The sequence below is a fragment of the Rhinolophus hipposideros genome (genome assembly GCF_964194185.1).
Source record: "Rhinolophus hipposideros genome assembly, chromosome: 9".
In the NCBI taxonomy this organism is placed as follows: Eukaryota; Metazoa; Chordata; class Mammalia; order Chiroptera; family Rhinolophidae; genus Rhinolophus; species Rhinolophus hipposideros.
In genome coordinates, this window is record NC_138055.1 from 80,804,267 (window position 1) to 80,826,474 (window position 22,208).

The window sequence follows — 22,208 nt, forward strand, 5'->3', positions numbered from 1 at the left end:
CAAAGTAAAATTTCTAAAAGAGACAAGTATCCTAATATACTTTTAATTTAAAGACTATTTTTTGAGACATCCTAACATCTTAAAGTGTAATCCTTGTCAATGAAATACACCACCATCCTCTTGCCTCAGGGCATTTGCACCTGCTACTTCTGTTGTCTGGAACTCTTTTCCAGTATTTCCGTGACCCACTTCCTTCCGTCCCTTAGCTCTCTGCTAAAACATCATCTCATTAAGGAACGCTTTCGATTATTATTCTGTTTCAAATAGTAATTCCCATATCCCCACCTAACACACACACACACCCTTCACACCAATCATGCTTTTTTCCCTTAGCATTAAACGTAAGCTGACATACTCTCCATCGATTTGTTTACTTGTTTATCAGCCTTCCCCACTAGAATGTAAGTTCTATGTGTGCACGAATTTATTTCATTGTTATTTCCCATTACCTAGAAGAGTGCTTGACACAAAGAGGGCCCTCAACAAATAACTGTTAAATGAACACATGTAGAAAATGTAACACTACCATAGAATTGTAGAAATATGAGTTTTTGTCTTCTTCATAAACTAATGTGGTAAGCATTACAAGTAAGGAGAAAAAGATTTTCTGGCTTTCGATTTCCTAACTATAACAAAGAACATTAAATTTACCTTCAATCTTGGCAAATCTTTATTTGCTTGTTCAAGTTGAAATTTTAGTTCAATATTTTCAGATGACAACTTCAAGTTTTCCCTCTGAAGCTCCTGTTCTCTTTGCCAGTGATCTGACTCTATTTCTGAAGTCTTCAGGAAAATGTGAAGTTAGGAATATTTTTAAGGTTTAATAAATAAAAGCTGCATAAGACATACTGAGTAAGACAACACAGTGCTAAAATGGAACATTTTTCCTCAAAGAAATATGAGAAAATTGGAGAACCCTGGACAAAACAACCACAAGTAAATAAGTTAGAATACAAAGCTTGCAGGAGAAAAGATAATACAGTATATTTTAATTAATATAGGAAGTGAATTCAATTATAACTTAACAACATCCACACATACTCATATAATGCTTCCATATTACTCTTGTAATGACTTAAGTAATTTACGATTTTTTTTCATTCCAAAATAAAGCATGACTGTTATGTTATGGACTGTATTATGCCCACCTCCCTCTCCACTCCCAAATTCCTAAGTTGAAATCCTAACTCCCATTACCTCAGAATGATCTTATTTGGAGATAGGGACTTTTCAGAGATAGCCGAGTTAAAATAAGGTGCTTAGGGTCAGTCTTAATCCAATGATGGTACTCTTATACAAAAGCGAAGTTTGGACACAGACATGTACAAAAGGAGATGATGTGAAGACACAGGGAGAAGACGGCCATGTACAAGACACTGAGAAAGGCCTTTAGTCTCTCACAGACTAAAGAGGGAATCAACCCTGCTGACACCTTGATTTTGGACGTCTGGCTTCTAGAACTGTGAGAATAAACTTCTGTTGTTTCAGCTATCAAACCTGTGGTGCTTTGTTATGGTAGACTAGCAAACTAACACACAGAAGCCAATGAAAGAAGTGCCTCAATCCCTTCCTGTTTCGGGAAGCTTTTCCTCATTCCTTGAGCTAAAGTAATTATTCGGTCCTCTGAAATTCAGTAACAGTGTATTTGCATTTGTCTTGATGTGAATCCATCTTGGGTTATTATTTGTTTACTTTTACTTCTCATTCTAAACTATAGGTTATTTGAAAGAGAAATCTGCGCTTGATTACTTTTTTTTATAAAGTGGGAAGTCTCAAATTCTCAATTACTTTGTACCAGTGGAAAAAAAAGAAGCATTATAAACCTGGAAAAGGGGATGAAATATGAATTAAGTCACTTTCATCCATTTTGTCTTAATATTTAATTTTAGTCGATGTTTTGAAGACTCAGGTGCCTGTAATATCTTAGGTGGAAAGGATAAAGTAAAAAAAAAAAGGTATATGCTATTTGATTTCAATTGGGAACAAATGTGTTATTCTGTAAGGTAATGTAAGACAACCCAAGGTAGTATGTACATATTAATAGCAAGTTCATAAACTGGACCTGCATTTAAATCCTGTTTGTTGATCACTAGAGAAGTTACTGACTCTCTAAGCTTCCCATGTAAAATACAAATAATACTCGGCAAAGTATTGTGAAAATTAAATGTAGGCAGAGAGTCTAACACAACATAGATAACAATACATGTAAGCTCCCTTTTCTCATTATATAACACATGGCAAAAAGACCACCAAAGGAACATCTTATGCATGTTAGAATGTCACATAGCGTCATAACAAATTTTTATCGACATGATTCACTGTAGTGAAATTTTAATTGTAGTGAGATTTTACAGTATGCTCCATTAGACATTTCTAAGGCAAACAAAGACCTCTAAAGTGCCTTATTTTTGCTATGCCGTTACCTACTCGAATCATTTCAGCGAGCTCCAATGGTAAAATGGAGTAGTAACATGATCAAGAAATGCATACCCACTAATTTTGTTGGTAGTGGTCCAATGTTACTGTTTAAGGAGACATTTACTAATAGTATTTTTTACAAATCCTACACAATTTTTTTTCTATTTGCACTACATACGTATGCTACTTTCTAGAAGAAAACTCAGCTAACAGAGAGGTGAAGGGCTGCCACGTGCTCCAACCTGGGACCCGTCATTTCTGCGCTGGACCAGCTCATCTGTTGCAGGGTCCTCCGGGGCAGCTTCCTCCACACACTGATTCGCGGCCGCAGCGACTGCAGCGTGACCGTGGTCCGCCCCCGCGGATTCTTCTGGATGTCTCTGTGTGCTCTGACTTCCATCTTCAGCTCTATGTCCCTCTCCTTGCTCCTCCTTGCCTTGCTCATTCTCTTCTTTGTTTTTATGTTCCTGCTTATTATTTTCATAACAGTCTTGATTCATTTTCTCAATTTCAGGGTCAGGTTCATTTTCAAAATTGGAGTTAAAATCCACCAAGGTGCCATTAGTTGGCCTAAGTGGACTTGATTGATTGTTTGGTCTTGCCTCAGATATATTTAACTGAGTTGGATCTACCATATCTTCTGCTTTGTGTTTTTCTTCACCACTGTAATGCTGTAGAATATTTCTGGGTACCTGATAATGTAAGTTGTCACTGGCATCTATTCCCTTCCCATTTTTAACTCTGAGCACTGTTATGGTTTTTTTTTGGTTCCTGTGTAAAGTGTTCTTTTTGTGAAAAATATCATGCCTGTATTTATTTACACTGATAGCAAGGCTAGAAAGTGGAGTTGTGTCACATAACAGATTCTGCTTGAAGCAGAAGAAAGAGAAGAAACATGAAAAGAGGAAAAGGAAAAAAATAACAGAAATATACATACTAAGTGATTTAAAATAAGATACTACGAACAATTCTACATTAGCGATTCTTTATAAAGCAAAACTAGAGACATATACGTTTGATGAAAATGTTATAACATATTTTCCTATATTTATCTTGTTCTTGCCACCGCAAAACTCAACTACATTTAAAATCTCTAGAAGTCATTTTTAATGAAGTTTTATACAAAGCATAAGAATCTTAAGTTTACTGTTATTACTTAAGAAGGACTAAAGAAGTCAATATACCTCACTACCTAGTAAACATAAAATTGAACTTACTGCATTAATATTAAAGACAGGGATCTACTGGTTTTGGCCAGAAAAGGTAGACATTTATGTCACTTCTAAACTTTAAAACAGAGAAATGAAGAAAAGAAAAAAGATGTACACTTACTGAAGGCCTAGAATATGCATCCTTCGAAGACTGTTTTTCTAAAGCGTGTAGTTTTTCTTGGAGGTATCTGTTCTGTAAACGTAAATCTTCTATAACAGAATCTCGAGGAAGAACTTGATGGGTTCTACAACAACAACCACAGACTTTACTATTCAAGCTTCAACTTTTCACTCCTTTACTATATAAAAATGCAGGAGAGAAAGAAAATGTGTAATGCATTTCTTAACACTGTATTTTAAATTCTACAGAACTTGCAAACTTTACAAAAAATAAATTAGAACATGACTATTTATGTTATAAAATGATCCTCTACAGATGATTCATTGCAGGGCTCCTTTAAACTATGAGTTAAAAGGTACATTTGGATTTACAGAAGCATATTACATTTTTAAAGAACATGCATCTATTTATATGACATTGTATAAGATAGCTGAATTAAAATATCTACTCTTTTTAAAACATTGCATAATAATTTCATTACATTAATGTGCTTCTCAAGAAGCTTCAGGATTTAAAAGGGCTCTTACTGTTGCCAGATAATAATCTGTTACTTCACGTCTACACGTATCTGCGTGACCCACAAGGCCCACCGCAATGTTGTATAACCTCACCTATTCAACCTAATTGTCCAGGAGTCTACCTTTACTAGGGCAAATCAACCCACTCTTACCCCCCCACACACACACAAGAGTCACTCCTGCCTCTATGTCTCTGCTTTCTTGGTTCTGCTTTCTTGGAATTTCCTTCTCTTTAATATCTAGATTCAATGCATAAAATTCAGAAATTTACACTTGCACTGAGAGAGAAGACCAGTTCAATCTCCTTTATAAAACCTTTTTTTTTTATAAAACCTTTTCCAATTCAGCCCACACAGATTCACAGTATTAGAAAGAAAGAAAAAAAAGACCAATTAGAAGGTTTCAAAACTATAATATTTTGATCCCTCTGAAAACTACAAAGGAAAAGAAAAAGGCTTAATTTTGCTCTGAATATATACAGGGGGTGCCAAAAAAATGTATACACATTTTAAGAAAGGAAAAAAACTGCATTAAAATTATAATACTCAATATATACCAATAACAAAAGATGAATATAAGTCACGTTTGACTTCTGCAATTATAAGAGGTGCTCAAAGTGGTTACCATCAGCATAATTTTAATGCTGGTTTTTTTCCTTTCTTAAAATGTGTGTACATTTTTTTGGCACCTTCTGTATTTAGACTAAGGGAAAAAAAGGAGGGAAAGAGCCACTAGTAGGACCAGATAGTAACTATAAATAGATATCAAAAGAAAGAAGAATTCTTCAATCGCTTTTTTTTCTCCTACATCAAGGAAAATTCTGAAGGAGTTAAGAAACAATGAAATAGAAGGAAAGGAGTTGGGATGTAACCTAGTAGCCCATGAATGTTCCTTTAAGGAAGTTCAACTTCTTATGCTCACATTATATTAATAATGACACAACAGTATACATTAATGAAGAAGCACTAATGGTAATTTTTGAAGATTAACAGAAACTATAATAAATTTAAGAACGGTAAGTATCCTCATATCCAAATATTTCAGCTAGGTACCAGACTTTGACAATGATCAGTAACATGATTATAGATCATTTGTAAACACTTACAAGAGGAAAAAACACATTAGGTAAAAATAATTTACATTCCTCTTGGAAGAAATGAATGAAACAGAAAATTATAAATACCGTAGTTTTCATTGTTGTTAGGACATGATTTTATTTTGCTTTGAATTACCATGACTAAATCAGAAGACACAACTTGGAAAGAGACCAAAACAAGAAAATCTCAAAGGCTCTGCTGAAGAAATGACATGGAAGTTTCCAGATCCAGGTACCATGGAGAAAACACATCCAACGTTGTCCCTCCTAAATGCATGGAGCATGTACTTCAGGACTTTGAAAAGTAAACAGTTTACAAATTGGGACAAGATACCAGAATTTAAAGTATCAGAAAACAGGTAGTGAATTTACCTTTCCTTTTCTTCTAGTATTTATTAGCCAGGACACTACATTGCTGGAAACATTAAAGTGAGTGTCAGCACTGAAGGAAAGAGCTACTTCTGGGGGAGCCTTAAAATTCTAGCACAGAGAATGTGAAAATCCCTCGTTATTTTTTTCCTTCTTTGCGTTCCTTCCATAACCCAATCCTCAAGCAATGCCATAGGCAGTGTTGGCAGAACCCACAAACAAAATGTTTAGAGGGGAATCACCTCCTCCAATTAGCAGAGCTGTGATGGGTAGGAATGTAGGGCAAAAGTAGTTCCCCCACTTCGCCTGCCCCCCTTTCAGCCCTCTGTTGTGTGCTTGGCTGCAGATGTGTGCACAGATACTCAAGCGCACAGTAGAACAGGGAAACTAAAGGGCCAGGTTAGGTTCAAAGTACGAGAAGTACTTGGGGCAACAGGAAGTGTCAGGGAGATGGCAGAAAGGGAGGAGCTCACACAAGTACACAAGTATGAGCTTCTGGGCTCACCCTTGAGCTGTGTGTGTGTACGAATAGAATCCTATTCAGAACACCAAAGGCTCTGAGAACTGAACTCACAGAGAGAAGACGGCCCACATACGAGACTGTCATCTGGGATGTACACAGGCAGGACAGATCCAAACAGTACTGTAAAGGCTTTGAAATGAAACTGATGTTGGAACCATAGCCCACAAGAAAGCACGATGGAGCGTGGGCCTGCACCTACCCAGACCAACTGCCTGTTAAAACAAAAATATCTACATTTCTCCACTGATTTTTATCTAAGATTCAGAGTCTCACAACATACTATTCAAAAGTTCAAGAATACAATCCAAAGTTATATGGTATACAAAGAAACAGGAATATCTTAACTCACGTGAAAAGACAATCAACAGAACCCAAGCTTAAAATAACACATATCAGTTTCTATGGGTCAACCCATTTTTCCTCATTATAATGGAGAGCACATTTCCACGTAATAGATTACCTCATATATGACATGTCATTTTCTAATTCAAGATTTCTCTTTTTTAATTCTTCCAACTCTTTTTCTGACTCCAAAGCTCTCACTCCCATAACATGATTAACAGTCATGCCAGTTGATTTTAGTTTCCTCTGCAAAGTAAGTTTCTCTTTATCAGCTCTGTGGGATTTAATATGGAATCATGAGAATATACTATTTACTGTATGGCTTGTTCAATTTATTAAACTGTACCCTACTCTTTACAAGACCAACATACAAAATTTAGATCATTTTATATTTTCTCTGAGCTAACATATTTTAAAATTACAGGACATTCCATTTATAAATTGTTAAAATATATTTAAAACATAGTTTAAAGAAAAACAGTGAATCATAGATAATAAATGATAATTAAAACTAGAAAATTTCTTATATTATCCAGTATAATGAAACTATATACTGTACAATGTGCACCCACCTTTTTGGTCCAAACTTTCAGAGAAAAAAACTTTAATTTTTTTAATTCAAATTTGTATTTTGTTACATTTAGGTAATTGTTTTTTTGTATTATAAAGGAATTTCAGCATTTATTTTTTTAACATATTATGGTATGAGACATTTGATGTAACAAATAATTACAAAACACGAGAACAGATACAAAGTACAAGAAATTTTATGTACCGGTAACACATTTACGATATTTACCCATCATAGAAGGCCAAGAACTCTTTGTCGCAAGTTCGTGGTTAAGTTCAACAAAACCGATTATTGTATTCCAGGATATTATTTTGCCTATGGATATTGTTATTGATTTCTAGAGTTACACTTTCAACATATAAGTATAAATAAAAGAATTAAAAATATTTATATAGATACTAGCCATGGAATTAGTACTAGCCATGTATAATGAGCATCCTTATTTTTCCCTCACAAATTTGGGAAAAAAGTGTGCATTATACACTGCAAAATACGGTAACCTCCAGGTCAATTAAAGACTTTACTCATAATTAATTAGCTTTACATTAAACTCACTTGGCAAAAAGATCCTTCAAAGTATTCAACTGCTTTGTTAGAATATAGACTTCCCCCTCTTTTTCTTTTAACTTGTTTCGAATTCCCTCTATTTTGCTTTGCCATTTTTTACCTTCTTCCCATCTAATTAATTCTTCTCTAGCATTCTGTAAACAACAATAAAGGAGGAAGAACATTATCAATATTTTTTTAAATTTCATTTTAAGAGTTATCAATTACAGTTTACTAGTACAAGGGTAAAAGTAAACTTCCTAGAAAATAGTAAACAGGTTCTAACTTCTATAATCTTTAGGCACGCCACGCTATTCACAAAAACGCCCTTCAGTTTATGAATTCTGTATTCTATAACTTGACAAATGAAATTTTGTGGAACAGTTTGGATTAATGCCAACACCCTAAAGGAATCTTCACATGATTTTAATACAGATGACCATGACTACAGTAAGCTTCTAACAAATAATCTGTATGTACAAATGACCAACACAATCTTGTCCCCCCATAACAATCTCCTAAAATAGCAATCATGGCCCCGTCAAATATTCAATGCACATTACTTCTCTTATTCAACATATATTTATTTAGTGCTAACCAGGTACTAGGTACTACTTTAGGCATAGGAATAGAAGCAATAATAAACCAAACAAAAAAATTCTATCTTCATGGACAGTAAAATCTAGTTTACATTGGATGGGTGGGTGGATTAAAGAAAGGGGGCAAATATATAGATAAAAAACAAGAAAAGAAAAATTGTAGTTATGTGAGTTGGTGATAAGTGCTAAAGGGGGTGAGCAGGAAAGGGAATTAGGGTCCTTCAGGGATAGGTGTCATGGCTTGTTATAACAGAAAAAGTGTCCAAGGAAAGTGCCGAACAGTCCATGTACTGAACAACTCCTAAATGTCCTACTGCACTTTCATATGTATAGCTAAAAATTCTGTTCACGGTTGTCTGAGCTAAGAACTTATATCTTCATTCTACTACACAATGTTTTAATGGTTTTACCATGTACTAAATTTTCTATGAATACAACAGCCTTCCTTTTAAGTCTGTCGACATCATGCTGAAAACTGAACCAACAATTGTTCACCATTTTGGAAATCAAATTACAAATGACAATGCCATTGTGACAATATAAGCCAATAGAATACATTTGCTTCAGTCTGGATTCGCATTAACATTACCTAAAGGTCAAGGCTACTTCATCATGTTTTCTAGTGCAATCATTCCAGAGCATTTACATGTTGAAATATGAAAAACATGTATTTATTATTTTTATAAATTATTTTCCTTTTATGTTTCTCCTTTATATTTCATTTAGGGCATTTGTAATGGCATTTTTGAAGTTATGCATGTAGATACGAGTTTATATTAACCATGACTTTCATTTGGAATAGTGAGGGGACATTATGAAACATCATATTTACTTTAAAAGAGAATGTTGGGGCTTGAAAGGGTTAAAAAGCATAATTTAAAGTCAAATACCCAGTTTAAAGTCAAATGCCCAACTAAGATAAGTTGCCCTATCAAGCCTATCTTTTGTGCTGGGTAAGTTTTCACCTTTTTTCACTTAGTTCAGCTAAAAAGTACCCTTTAAAAAAATGTAAAAACTTCGGTAAATGTTTGACAATCATTAACTTCTATTTGTTTCTGAAATATATACAAGAAATTTTGTGTATTTCCAGAAATATAAATATTAGTTGGGGGCATAAGGTATGTCATAAATAATTCTGCAGCATATAGCGCTTTGTAGGGACTGGGCAATTCTATCCCATCTGACATCACCCCCTGAAGAACTCAGGAAAGAAAAGCTAAAATAATTCAAAAATCAACAACAACAGAAAATAACAAGGCAAATATCACCAAGGGTCTGTTTGAGACTGAGGGAGGAAAAGGGAGAAAAGAGGATAGGAAAAGTAGTTTTCATGTTTTCTATACCAATATCCTCTTATGCATAGGTTTCAGAATAATATTATTGCATTTGAAAATTTTCATTCATTCCACAAATACTGAGCATCCACCATGTGCTAGGGACTGTTCTAGAAGCTGAGGATACAACAATAAACAAACAGGCAAAGTTCCTGCCATCAAAGCTTACAGTCCAAAAGATGAACACATAGCTAAGTAAATCTCTAGTATGTCAGACAGTAGTAAGTGCTATGGAGAAAAATAAAGCAGCATAATAAAAATAGGACTGCAAGCCATGGGAGTGGGTTTTGTTATATAGAGAGTATAGACATTGATTATAGAGAAAACAATGTTGAAATTTCAATAAGAAAGCATTCTTTGAGTATAAAAACATTCATAAATTGGAAATGCCCAGCACTGTGGAATCTGATTTAGTGTAACTCTCTGTGTTCTTTTTCTAGTTAGTGATAATATCGTACACTCGTATGGACATGATGGCTTACAAAAAACTTCCATTTCATTGTCAAAACAATCTTGAGACACTGGCAATGCAAATAGTATTATCTGTTTTAAGGAGAAATAAGCTGAAGCAACAGAGGTTAGGAGTCCAGGCAAAGCCCCAAGGCCATTGAAGTATTCTGATAGGAATCAGGTTAGGAACTGGTATCCAAGAATTAGACATTTGCCCAAGTACGAAGGCAGTGAAGAGACCAATCTAGAAGAGTAGACAGTCTGGGCTTGCAGTTTTCACCAACAAAGCTTCTGACAGCAAGTATGTTGTGGATCCACGTATATCAATTACAAAATTATATGTGGATCCATATATAAATGCAAACATTTTATCCAAAATTTTACTGACCTTGGTGAATTTTCATAGAGAAAACATTTTGTTTGGTAATACACTGTTAAAACATTTAATCCTATTTCCTATTTTCTATACAGAGTCACTAAAGGTACATAATTTTCTTTTCTATTTCCATGTTATTGAAATTATTTTACAGAAATTGAATATTTCTGGGTAAATTTTTTCTAATTATAGTTTCTTTGTTGTGATTTTCTTCAGGGGCAAACATTACTACTAGCACCGATATTTCTCAGGTCACTTTTGATATTTTCAGTGCTACCAACAAGATATGTCTCCAGTTTATTATTTGTAACAAACTTAATTATATGTATTTTAGCCAATTTTATTTTTTCTTTGGGTTGATTATTTCTATCAATAATTTTTATTATAAAATAGTATACTAGTTAACTTGTAAGAAAATTTTAAGCAATTTTTCCTACATGACAGAATCAATTTATGAGTGGGTTATTTAATATTACTGTAAGTATTGAATATATTCCAAATAAGGTTCTTTACCCTGAAATAACAGTCAAGTCTACTGACGGATAAAAAGGACACATTTGGTTAAGATAGAAGACTGAAAATGCCCAGCTTTCTTTTCCAAAGGTCAAATCACCAATATGTAAACAATTACAACGGGAAGAAGTGATAAAGACAGTTGGATATGTAAGGTGTGAAGAGATTTTGGAGGTAGACGTCATAATATAATATCAAGAATATGACATGGAGAACATGAGGTAATTTCCAAATAAGAGTTACATTATAGGTGTCTCTTCAAGCACACTTGTAAATTCCTAAAGAACAGAAGCTTGTCTTAGACTTCTCCACATTATCCAGTACCATTCATAGTATTATTAGGTCTTTAAATTAATATAGTATATCAGTTGTTCCTCAATTACATACTTAACAGTCTATCACTACCTTAAACATATCAGTATGTTTCTTTACATACCTTTTCTTTCATAGGCTTTATTTCTATCTCATCCACCTTTCTTTCTAGTTGGCTTTCTAGCTTTTTAATTTTCTTTTGGAGTTCTTCAATTAAACTTTGTTTATTATCTATCAGAGGTTTGCCCTGAAAAATAAGACGTATTTTAACATTTCATAAGTTAAAAAGTATCAAATAAAATACACAACAAATATTCCAATTAAAGAAATTTTCTGAGATTATAGCTTACCATACTTTCTAAATGACACTACTGATATATATAACTGCTTTGGCATTTTAATAAGGTATGCTACGCCAAAATTACAAATACAATAGAGATCACTGAAGTAATTAGCTGCATTAATCAAGGTGATTTGAAAGCTAGCTTTAGCAAATATGATTTATAAAATTCAAGCGTGGGAATCAACTGCTACCTATATATTATAAATCAAAGACATTTTCACCATTAAATATAAAATTACCTGTAATCCACTAGTTAGTCTTCTAATTTGCCTTTTCAGTTCATCATTCTCTTGATCAATTTCATCTTTCTCTCTAAGTATCTTATTATAGGCTTTTTGTTTTTTTTGTAGTTCATTGGTTAAGTCATTCAAATTATCGGTTAGTGAGTTTTCTCTGTTTTTACTTGTTTTAAGAGCTTCTTTCAATTTTAAAAGATTTTCACTTAAATCTTCAATTTGTGACTAATATAAAATAAAGAAAGGCTTAATTCATAAATCTTCACCAAGTATCAATGATAAAAGCAAAGTAATCTGAAAATACACCATTAATACTTAAGAAGAAAGTTTTAATCTAAATGTTTAAGTACACATGGAAAAAAAAACACAAACTACACATATTTTTCCATCTTCATTTCCAATAAACCAAGTCTACTTTGAGTTAAAAAAATAAAACATGAAGAAATAGTTTAGAGCAATTAATCTTCAACAAACACCTAGAACCAAAATCTTATCAAATAAGCAAATGTTTCATTATGGCTGAATTAATTTATTAAAGAAACAAGTACATACCAATGTACACAGTAATGTTTTAAACACTATGAAGCATAAGAGCAGTATAAACAAAATCTTTGACTAGAAGTAGTTTCTAATCGACTTTGTAAGGACAAAACATGAAAGAGTAACTTGTAATACCAGACGTATACATAAGAAAATATATATAGAAAAGAGTTCCCAGCTATCCTATACAGTAACAGTGATGGGAATACTTGTACTTAATATACGTTTTGTTGAATAAATTATTACAGGCCAAATGCATTATTAATACTACTAATAGGAAATTAATAGTATTATAATGCGGTTAGAAGAAAAACAAACTTTCCTGGGGTCAAAAAAGGCTTTGAGGAAAAGGACTTGAAGAATGTGAAGAGGTCAAAAATGTTTCAGGCAAAGAGAAAGGTATTAAATGAAGAAGACATCAATAAAAGTTTATTCCTATTTATATATTTATTACTTAATGGATTTTTACTGTCAACTACACTCATAATCTTGATAGGTACAATAGATTTAAAAAACTGAGTAAAATCCAATCCTCATACAGTTTAATGGTGATGAAGGGTATATACAAATAAACCAAGAGTACATCAAAATTACAAGCAGAAACAATATATAAAAAGATTTTTCATTTTACCCAGAATATAGTATATGAAACTTTGTGTAAAGAAATTTGAAAATCCTTATGACATATACGTGTTGGAAAAAAAGGTTTAAATAATCAAACCTAACAGCTGGGTAAGAAAATAATAAAACACATCGCCAAAAAATAAATAACTTCAAAAAAAGCCTTCAGAGCCAGGCAGATCTATAGATTAAATGTCAAGGACTACATGATTTCCATAAACTATTTTGGGGAGTAAAAAAGGAAAGTTAATTAATTCCTAGTATGAACTAGCAAAAACTAGATAGAAAATTTTGATAATGGCAAAAGAAAACTAAACAAAAAGACCTACACATTTATCTCATTTATCAATACAAGTAAAAATCCTAAGGAAAATGTTTCTTTAATTATACTAGGAAGAGTAGCTTATAATGGCCTATCCTTTGCAAATTGCAAAGATTATGATAACCAGTGATAAGAACAATAAAAATATCTATTGTTGAAGAAAAAAAAGTGAATTGTCTTCCAGTGGAATTATCAGGAATTTTGTTATACTAATGAATGGACTGATGTTCACCTTTAGCTCTTTAGTATGTCGATCAACAATTTGCTGAACATTGAGACTGGCCTCTTTCTGAGAAGTTGCAGAAATAATACGTTCTTCAGCTGCTGCTGTCATTTCTGCCCGGAGTTCTAAAAGTGCTCGACTAAGTGCCTATAAATTACAAAATAAACATATTGTTTTTTGAAAAATTGATATTTAATGAAAAATATGTAATACAAAAAATAAATAAGCTTTATTACTTTTAACTATTTTTCCTAAAATACCATGTGTTTAATCAAGAATAGTTCACAAACTAACAACCCAATTTTTTCAAGTGAATTTCCTTTAGTAAATGAACTCAATTCTTTCCACATTGATTATGAGAATTCAAAATCTTGACAGTAATAATTTTGGGAACACAGCATTAAATCAGGCAATTTGTATTACAAAACTCAGGTATGTTTTGTTTTCAAATATTCAAATTTAGACATTTATCTGAATTACTCAGGATATACTTCCATGTGAAATTAATTGGATTTAAGTAGACTAAGAAAGTCAAAGAATTAAAAAAGGCGTTAAAGTTTGCCAATAAATTTCATGAGCTAGCATAGAAAAACAATAGCACCTTCTAAAACAACTGAGTATATCAAATCTGAGATAAATTGAAAAAACTAATAAATCTGATAATCCACTGACCAACTTCTCATACAACTCTCTGGTCTTCTTTAATCCTTACTCACTGTCATATCTCCCTCTTAATCCTCAAACTGTTCAAAACTGTTCAATTATTCAAATTGTTCAAGAATCCTCAGTAGCATAAAATCCCAGTAAAAAAGTAGCGGATATTATGGAGTTAACATTTCCCCTTATTTCCTACAGTTAACCCACAAATAGGTAGCTGACAACATAAAAAGATAAGCTGGACTATATCTGCATTTAAACATTCCAACACTAAGGCTATTAAAAAGAATTATCTTAAAAGACCTTGCTTAAATAGCATAAGGCTTATATTCTTTATATTACAGCAGAGATAAATACTATCATCTTTTACAAGTTTACTCTAAAAGCAACCTACCACGTGTTATTTCCCAAATGTTGATAATTTTCTGTTGTTACTTACTTTTTGTTGTTTCTCTTTAAGGGCTAATTGGCTCTTTAACCTTTCTACTAAATTTTTCATTGTAGTTGTTGGAGCTCTTGAATTTGCTTCTTTTTGAGCCTGAAGTTCAGATTTTAAACTCTGTGACTCCTTTTGTGACTGGGCCAGAAGATACCTTAAGTTCTCTACTTCTGCTTTCACTTTTTTCACTTCATCTGCATGGTTTTCTTGGAGCCTAATACAAGCAAACAAATGTATCGGTTGCTACAACTAACACTTTGATACACGTCACACAAAGAGCAAATGTTTGGTCCTAAGTATTCTTACAACCTAAGTCTTGATCCAAATCCAAGAAGTGCAGTGCTTTATCCCACTTAACTACTCTTAAACTTAACATAAAATAGACCTTTCCTTTCTAGTTTCTGTCTACTGTTTTTGGTAATTATTGCACGAAGTAATTGTGTGGCTCTAGACAAATAATACAGAAAATGAACACAATAGCACTTTAAATACTGTGTCCTGCAAGATGTGACTGCTTCCTCTGTATGTGAGCTTCTCATCCATGACACTACTGACTTTTTGACTGTGGCGGGGAGGGACATTGTAAGATGTTTAGCCTTTGCTTCTACCCACTAGATGCCGATAGTGCCTCCTAGTTGTGACAACCAAAAGTGTCTCCAGACATTACCAAATGTCTTGGGACGAGATGGGGGGGAGGGAGGAAGACTGAATAATTACCTCAGCTGAGAACCACTGCCCTATAGGGTCATGTTTCAAAGACAAAATGTAAACTTTCACAGAAATCACATGTACTATTCATCTGTTTATGGTTCTAAAATCACTAGTATTATATCTATATCTATTATCTACAGATACGGAAGTAGATACTATCAGTGGACACTTAATTCAATTAATCCCACTGTAAATTCATCATTGGTAAGTGATATTCTAAATTACATCCAGTTCAGTGTGTATTTAGACACTGTATTAATAAAGTCATCAATATGGAGATTTAAATTATTAAACTCTGACAATAAGAAGACTATTAAACTATGAAACTGTGTTAAATACTCTAAGACTCGTTGCTTATAGCAAAAACTTGTCACTATAAATAATCATCAAATTCTGAAAATATAAGGTTTTACTAAAAAAAACACACAGATCTATAATTCCCTAAGACACATTAAAATATGCATACTGTGGGTGATCTGATCATAAATGCCTAACACAGGCCATGGTAGGGAGTCAGACCCAGGCTTCTAACTTCTTTAGTAAAAGGTTTATCTTTGCTATAAGCAGCCCTGTCCATCATTTCTGTGCACCTAGGGGTTTAACACACCTTGGAAATGCCTCTTTTTCAGACCCCTCCGTGAAAGCACATAACCTTGTTAATTATCCTGTAATCCAGTCCCCACCTTGCTTTCTCCCATCTCTTGCTGTCCCCTTTTGAATGCCAAATACATGTCATTCTGGGAAGCACTTTGATGTCTGTTGAGAGATCTCCTTTGGCTCAGATAAACTATAAATAAACTAATAAAAGTTTCCTACAGATTTGGATGTTCTTATATTGACAATACCAATTTGCACAGAGAATAAAAGTATAATTTTAGACTAAAATGGCTGGCAAAATGCAAAACAACTACTGTGGCAAAAAATAAAAGTTAAAAAAAAAAATACACACACTCACACACACGCACACACACAAACACACGGTAATTTGAAAAGATAGTTATTTTCAACACCCAGGAATTAGGTTCGAAAGCAGAATTTTACACTCTAAAACATCTCAAGTATAAAATTTAACACGGTAGGGAAGATTAGATTAAAAAGATACCCGATGTTATTGCTAAATCTCTTTTAAAGAATAATTTCTTTAAAGTGTCAGCTTCTTAAAGCAAAAGTAGTATTCATTCTGTCAGAGGCATCTTGGATAAGTGAGTAAAGAATCAAAGGTTCTATGACAGCTTCAGACCTAGAATGGAATTATAAGTCAAATAGTTCAACTCATTTTTCTCAGATAAGAAATCAAGGTGCAGAGAGAAAGTTCTACAATGATTACAAAATACATAACTATAAACCTAGTTAAGGTTTCAAATCTATATTCTGATAAATTGGTTGAGCAATGTTTAAAGTCTCTAATACGGAGATGAATGCTGTGAAACCCCTTACTGTCAATACGGTTAATAAAAAAATAGCTAATTTTTCATTCAACAACATTTTTTGAACCTCTACAATGTACCAGAAACTCTTATGGATGTATAAACAAAAGTTTTATATTTATTTGTTACTTTATAGTTTTCAAATTACTTTCATATACAGTATCATTTGGCCTTCAAATAACCACTCTGAAAGAGCTAGGGTAAGTATTGTCATTTCCATTTTACACATGATGAAACAGAAGTTTACAGAGGTTAAAAACAAGATTCTGGACCAGAATTTGGGTTGGCGTTTGAGTCAGACTGACTAGATTCAAATTGTGATTTTCCACCTCCTCGCAGGCATGTTACTGAGCCTTCCTGTGGCCTAGTTTCCTATGTGAAAAGTGGGGAGAATATAACCTATGTTATAAGTAGTCCTGAGGCTAAAACGAGATAATATACATAAAGTTTTTAGAGCAATGCACGACGCTTCCGTTTATCCTCATCATATCATTATTACATTTGCCTATTTTCAGAACATACTTCTAAGACTTACCGTAATTTAACATTTTCAAATTCTTTGATCTTTAATTTGGTGATTTCTTTTTGTCTCTCTAAATCTTGGGACACCTTTTTTAGTTTGACCAAAAGTGAGGAGAGAGAGTCATCTTGTTCTGCTACTGTCTGTTCCATCTCAGCCAGGCGCATAAAATGCTTGATGGTAGGAACTGGAGTAGGAGACTGTTTTATTAAATCCTATGAAGTATGAATAAATTAGCCATGAACATGCACAACTCAATGCCATAATTATTTCATTATTTTAATTTGGTTCCTCAAACGATCAAGAATAATATCTGATCTAAAATTTAACAGGCAATGAAAGCTTAAAGAAAAAACAGAAAATAGAGATAATCTCTATATTACCAAGATCTAGCAAAGTGCATACATTCTGTGGAGGGTCAATAAATGCGGATTGAATTAATGAGTAAAGGCTCAAAGATGCTAAGATTTGCATGTTAGGAGATGAAAAATAGATCATTTCACACATGCAGAAGATCAAAAGAGGCACGTATGAACTGGATTCAGAACAGGAAAATCAGTTAGATATTGGTAACCTTATATAATAAGCAGAATTTGAAAACAAAAGACTGAGGTCAGATCAGGGACGTCTTCGAGCACATGGTTAAAGAATATAAACATGATTTTGTAGGCAGCAGCGAGATACTAACGGATGTGGGTCTGGAAGAAGAATGATCAGAGCTGTGTTTTTAGAAGATTATTCTGGCAACAAAAATAGGATGGCTTCCCCCTCTCCCCCAAAAGCAAAACAAAAACAAAAACAAGGGAGCTAAAATTTCAAGTATAAGGTCTTGAAAATCTATAAAGAATAGAACAAAGTTCTTAGAATCTTACCCAAGCTGTTTGTTTGAATTTATTGAGTGAACTATCAGCCTGTACTTCCAATTTATGATGAAGAACGTGAAGGTCTTCCTCATGTTTCTTTACAAGTTCTCTTTGCTCCTGTTTTACAGCAAATCAAAACTGTACCTTAAACTATGATTTCAATAAATTCACATTCTAGAGGTCTTAAGTATGTGTTATCTTTAATTTTCCCAAATCCCTATGAGGTAAAGAAGCGACACATATATTTACGTATATATTTACACTAGTATGCATTTCCGCTAGCACCTGTTCAGGTGAACAAGTCCAGCCTTAGATGATAGTTTAATGTTAGTATTAGAATAATATGTATCCATCATCTTTTAACTTGTTTCTAGGAATTTTTTTAAATATAGATTCCACCCCTCACCCCTCAAAAGTTCTAGCAAATCTGATTTCACTGATTACTTGTGTGACAGATTTCCTTCCAATTTACTGCCTCAACTTTTACATACAAACTCAACAGATATTTTTCAATATCATACAGATGCACCAAGACAACTCTATTCCTGGTTTAGTCAGCCCATAAGAGAAAGATTAAAATACACAAACTTCCAGTTTTACTGACAGATCTGTAATCCAATCATCCGAAATTATCAATTCTCAAACAGAATCATTTGAAATAAAAAAATGAACTACTACATCAGGGCAGAATAATATTAGCATTTGACTAAAAAAATAAGTAAAACAGCACAACCTAATAAAATACCTCTCTGGCTTTTTCCAGGAGATGCTGATATTTCTTTAACACTTCTTCCTTTTGATTTAACCTTGCTTGCATGTTTGCAATGGTCTGTTGAGCAATTTTCAGTGTGCGATGTGACTGTGGTTCCACCTCTTTTCTGCCTAGGTCCGCTATGAGCTTTTCTCGTTCAGCAGTGGCAGGCAGCCGAAGCCTCAGCTCACTGATTATTTTGTCTCTTGACAGAATATTTTGCTCTGCTAACCGTACAGCAGATTCTTTTTCTTTTAGCTTCTGCAATGATCAAATCATAATAAATCATTAAAATATATTTCTTGTTTTAAAAATGTTTCATCTGAATTTCAGGTAAGTTAAAAAAGGAGTTTCCCTTTATTTTTCACATCATACTTGTAATAGCCAAATGATATTCAATAAGGTTAATTAGATTACATTTCTATGTGACAGCATAGTTATCCGTGTGTATATTTTATTTATTTATTTATTTTATTTATTTACATGTGTTAGAAACTTCATTGTTATGATGAAAATGGAATTTAAGGTACTTTATATATATCTTATAGTTTTAGAACTAAGAATGTGTGGTGTTGCTAGATTTAGAAAGGAAATGTAATAAATCATTCCTTTATTTCGGTCCATTGACTATCAGAGCACTAGAAGAATAACTCATAAAACTAAGCTGAGTATAAAAATTGGAACTTTAGTGGCCCAGGTCAATGAATCACTATTATACAATCAGTAGTTTATGAAAATAAAACACAAAAAGTGTTCACTCTTCCAGAAGATTAAGTCTGATGTTTTAAATGAAGTAACTCCGTGGAAATTCACATGAATGACAAATCTTACGATTACTGAAGAAAATCTAAGTTTCCTTAATTGATTAAAATATGTATAATTTTACTAGCAAACTGTATTTAAATGTACTTGCTTAGATGTGAACTAAAAGGAAAATCATATCGTTTATTATATTCTGTATAATTTAATAAAGACAGATTTGATTATCAAATTTAAAAGCTAAATTAAACTAGAAAGTAATTTCTAGCTCTTTTTCAAATCCTTTAACCACCCACAAAAGGAATGAACTAGAACTGATTCATAGAGAACACAACATGCACTTCAAATAAAACATAAAACAAGGATGAAAACAATTCTTGATGATACAGAAGGTAATATATTGCTCATGAAACTATAATCAAATGTTCTTGTTTACTTTCATGCTCACTACTACTAATCAGTGTGCTCAAAAGTGACAAGTAATGATTAAATGAATAATGAATTCATATCAGCTATATCTGTGGTTCTTTATTGGCTATAAGAAACATAATGGGAGAGTAGAAAAGGAGAGTGGAATTAGCAACAGATTCATCATTCTATATGTAATCCTCATTAAAAATATTATTTAGAAAATTCCACATACCCAATAATACCCTAATCAAAATGCAAAGTTTTCTAATTACCTCTTCTAGTGATTTGCAAGTTGCCCGTGTTTCCAGGATTATTCGAGCATTCTCCTTAAGTTTTCTTAGAGCAATCTCAAGTTGATTTGGAAGGGGCAAACTAGGGTCTGGCATGGATCCTGTAACCTCTTCAAACTATTAAGAAAAATAGCATAAAAAAAAAAAATTGTAGCATTGAGAAAAACAATATTAATTTTTAAAACTATATGACAAGATATGGTTAAAACCACTTATATTTGAAATATAAAAAGATAAATTAAAATTCCATTTGACTTTAGAAACCATTGGTTAACATTATAGGCCATACTACAGAGTAGCAAACAGGATTAATCACTCATACCTTTTGTGCTGCTTTTAGTATTTCATTTTGCTGACGGTCAAAAACGTCTAGTTGACGTTCCAGCTCAACTTCTCTTTGATCCCAGGCCATTTGCCTTTCTTCATGAAACTGAAAAAAGACAGTTTGTGTCAGACATATACAGAGACACTCACCAAGCAATTAACAAGAATTTTTACATACATTTTCTTATTTAATCCTCATGATAACCCTTTGAGGTCACTATTCTCATTTTATGGGAAAAGGAAGCAAATTCAAAAAGGTGAAGTAACTTGCCTAAGATTATAGAGCTAGACAAATGCGGAGTTAGGTTTTCAGTCCTTCCATGCATCCATTCATCTATCCATCCACCCAAAACATATTTAATGACACGTACTAGGTGCCAAGCATGATTCTAGGCAATGCAAACATAGTAGTGAACAAAGCCAAGTCCCTTTCACCATGGAATGTATATATTTACTAATAAGGGACAGAGACAAATGTGCTTATGTATTGTTCCTTTTAAGTTTAAGACAATTATTACAACATAAATAAATATGTATTTTTAGAATGGTTTAGAAAATAAGGTATTGAATATTTTATACCAGAATAATGGAAGCTAAATTCAAATAGGAGAATGATGTAGGCACACACACAATGCTCTTATGTTTAAAATCTTAGGAACAAAACATCAAAATAAATATGAAATGAAACCTTGTTCTGCTGCACAATTTCTTCCTCCAGACTGCTGATTGTATGCTCGTATTCAGAAATTATATTATTCAAATATTTTATTTCTTCTTTATCCTTAACTAATTCTCGATTTAGTTTAAGCTCTTGAAGACGGAGTTCTTCTATTTTCATATGCCAACTGATTACCTAAAGGTTTACAAATTATATACACATAAATGTAAATACCATGTAAGTAAATAACGTATTTTGCCGTGTATAATGCGCACTCCTTTGCCCAAATTTGTGAGGGAAAAATAAGGATGTGCATTATACATGGGAAGAACTAATTCCCTACCTATATAAATGTTTTTAATTCCTTTACTTATCCTTATGAGTTAAAAATGTAACTCTAGAAATCAATAATGATATCCCTATGTAAAATAATACCCTGGAATACAATAATCGGTTTTGTTGAACTTAAAACAAACTTGCAACGACAAAGAGTTCTGGGCCATCTATGGATACGTAAACATCATAAATTTGTTACCAATACATAAAATTTCTTGTACCTTGTATCTGTTCTTTTGTTTTGTAATTATTTGTTACATAAAATTCTTGTACCATATGTTAAAAAATAAATGCTGGAATTCCTTTATAATGCAAAAACAATTACTAAATGTAAACAAATAAAAATGTAAATCAAAGAATTAAAAAGAAAGATTATTTTCCCTGAAAGTTTGGACCAAAAACAGGGGTGCTCATTATACCTGGGAGCACATTATACACAGCAAAATGCAGTAATATATTTCTCTACAGATCCTAATGA

General features: G+C 32.8%; 1 protein-coding gene across 8 annotated transcripts in view; it reads right to left on the reverse strand.

The window, feature by feature from the left end:
- The window catches only part of CEP290 (centrosomal protein 290), a 91,574-nt gene that overhangs the window by 16,141 nt on the left and 53,225 nt on the right, over positions 1 to 22,208 (reverse strand). For 6 of the 8 annotated variants that reach the window (XM_081058295.1, XM_081058294.1, XM_081058293.1 and 3 more), the window contains 15 exons: positions 21,425 to 21,589; positions 20,735 to 20,842; positions 20,395 to 20,529; positions 18,947 to 19,213; positions 18,211 to 18,318; positions 17,354 to 17,553; positions 14,681 to 14,894; positions 13,594 to 13,731; positions 11,882 to 12,103; positions 11,424 to 11,546; positions 7,725 to 7,870; positions 6,717 to 6,872; positions 3,751 to 3,874; positions 2,661 to 3,284; positions 652 to 783 (listed from right to left, as the gene is read on the reverse strand). In XM_081058295.1, the coding sequence (XP_080914421.1) occupies positions 652 to 783; positions 2,661 to 3,284; positions 3,751 to 3,874; positions 6,717 to 6,872; positions 7,725 to 7,870; positions 11,424 to 11,546; positions 11,882 to 12,103; positions 13,594 to 13,731; positions 14,681 to 14,894; positions 17,354 to 17,553; positions 18,211 to 18,318; positions 18,947 to 19,213; positions 20,395 to 20,529; positions 20,735 to 20,842; positions 21,425 to 21,589 (2,862 nt within the window). The remainder of the gene's footprint in view (positions 1 to 651; positions 784 to 2,660; positions 3,285 to 3,750; positions 3,875 to 6,716; positions 6,873 to 7,724; positions 7,871 to 11,423; positions 11,547 to 11,881; positions 12,104 to 13,593; positions 13,732 to 14,680; positions 14,895 to 17,353; positions 17,554 to 18,210; positions 18,319 to 18,946; positions 19,214 to 20,394; positions 20,530 to 20,734; positions 20,843 to 21,424; positions 21,590 to 22,208) is intronic. The other 2 variants (XM_081058299.1, XM_081058298.1) reach the window with 1 other exon arrangement.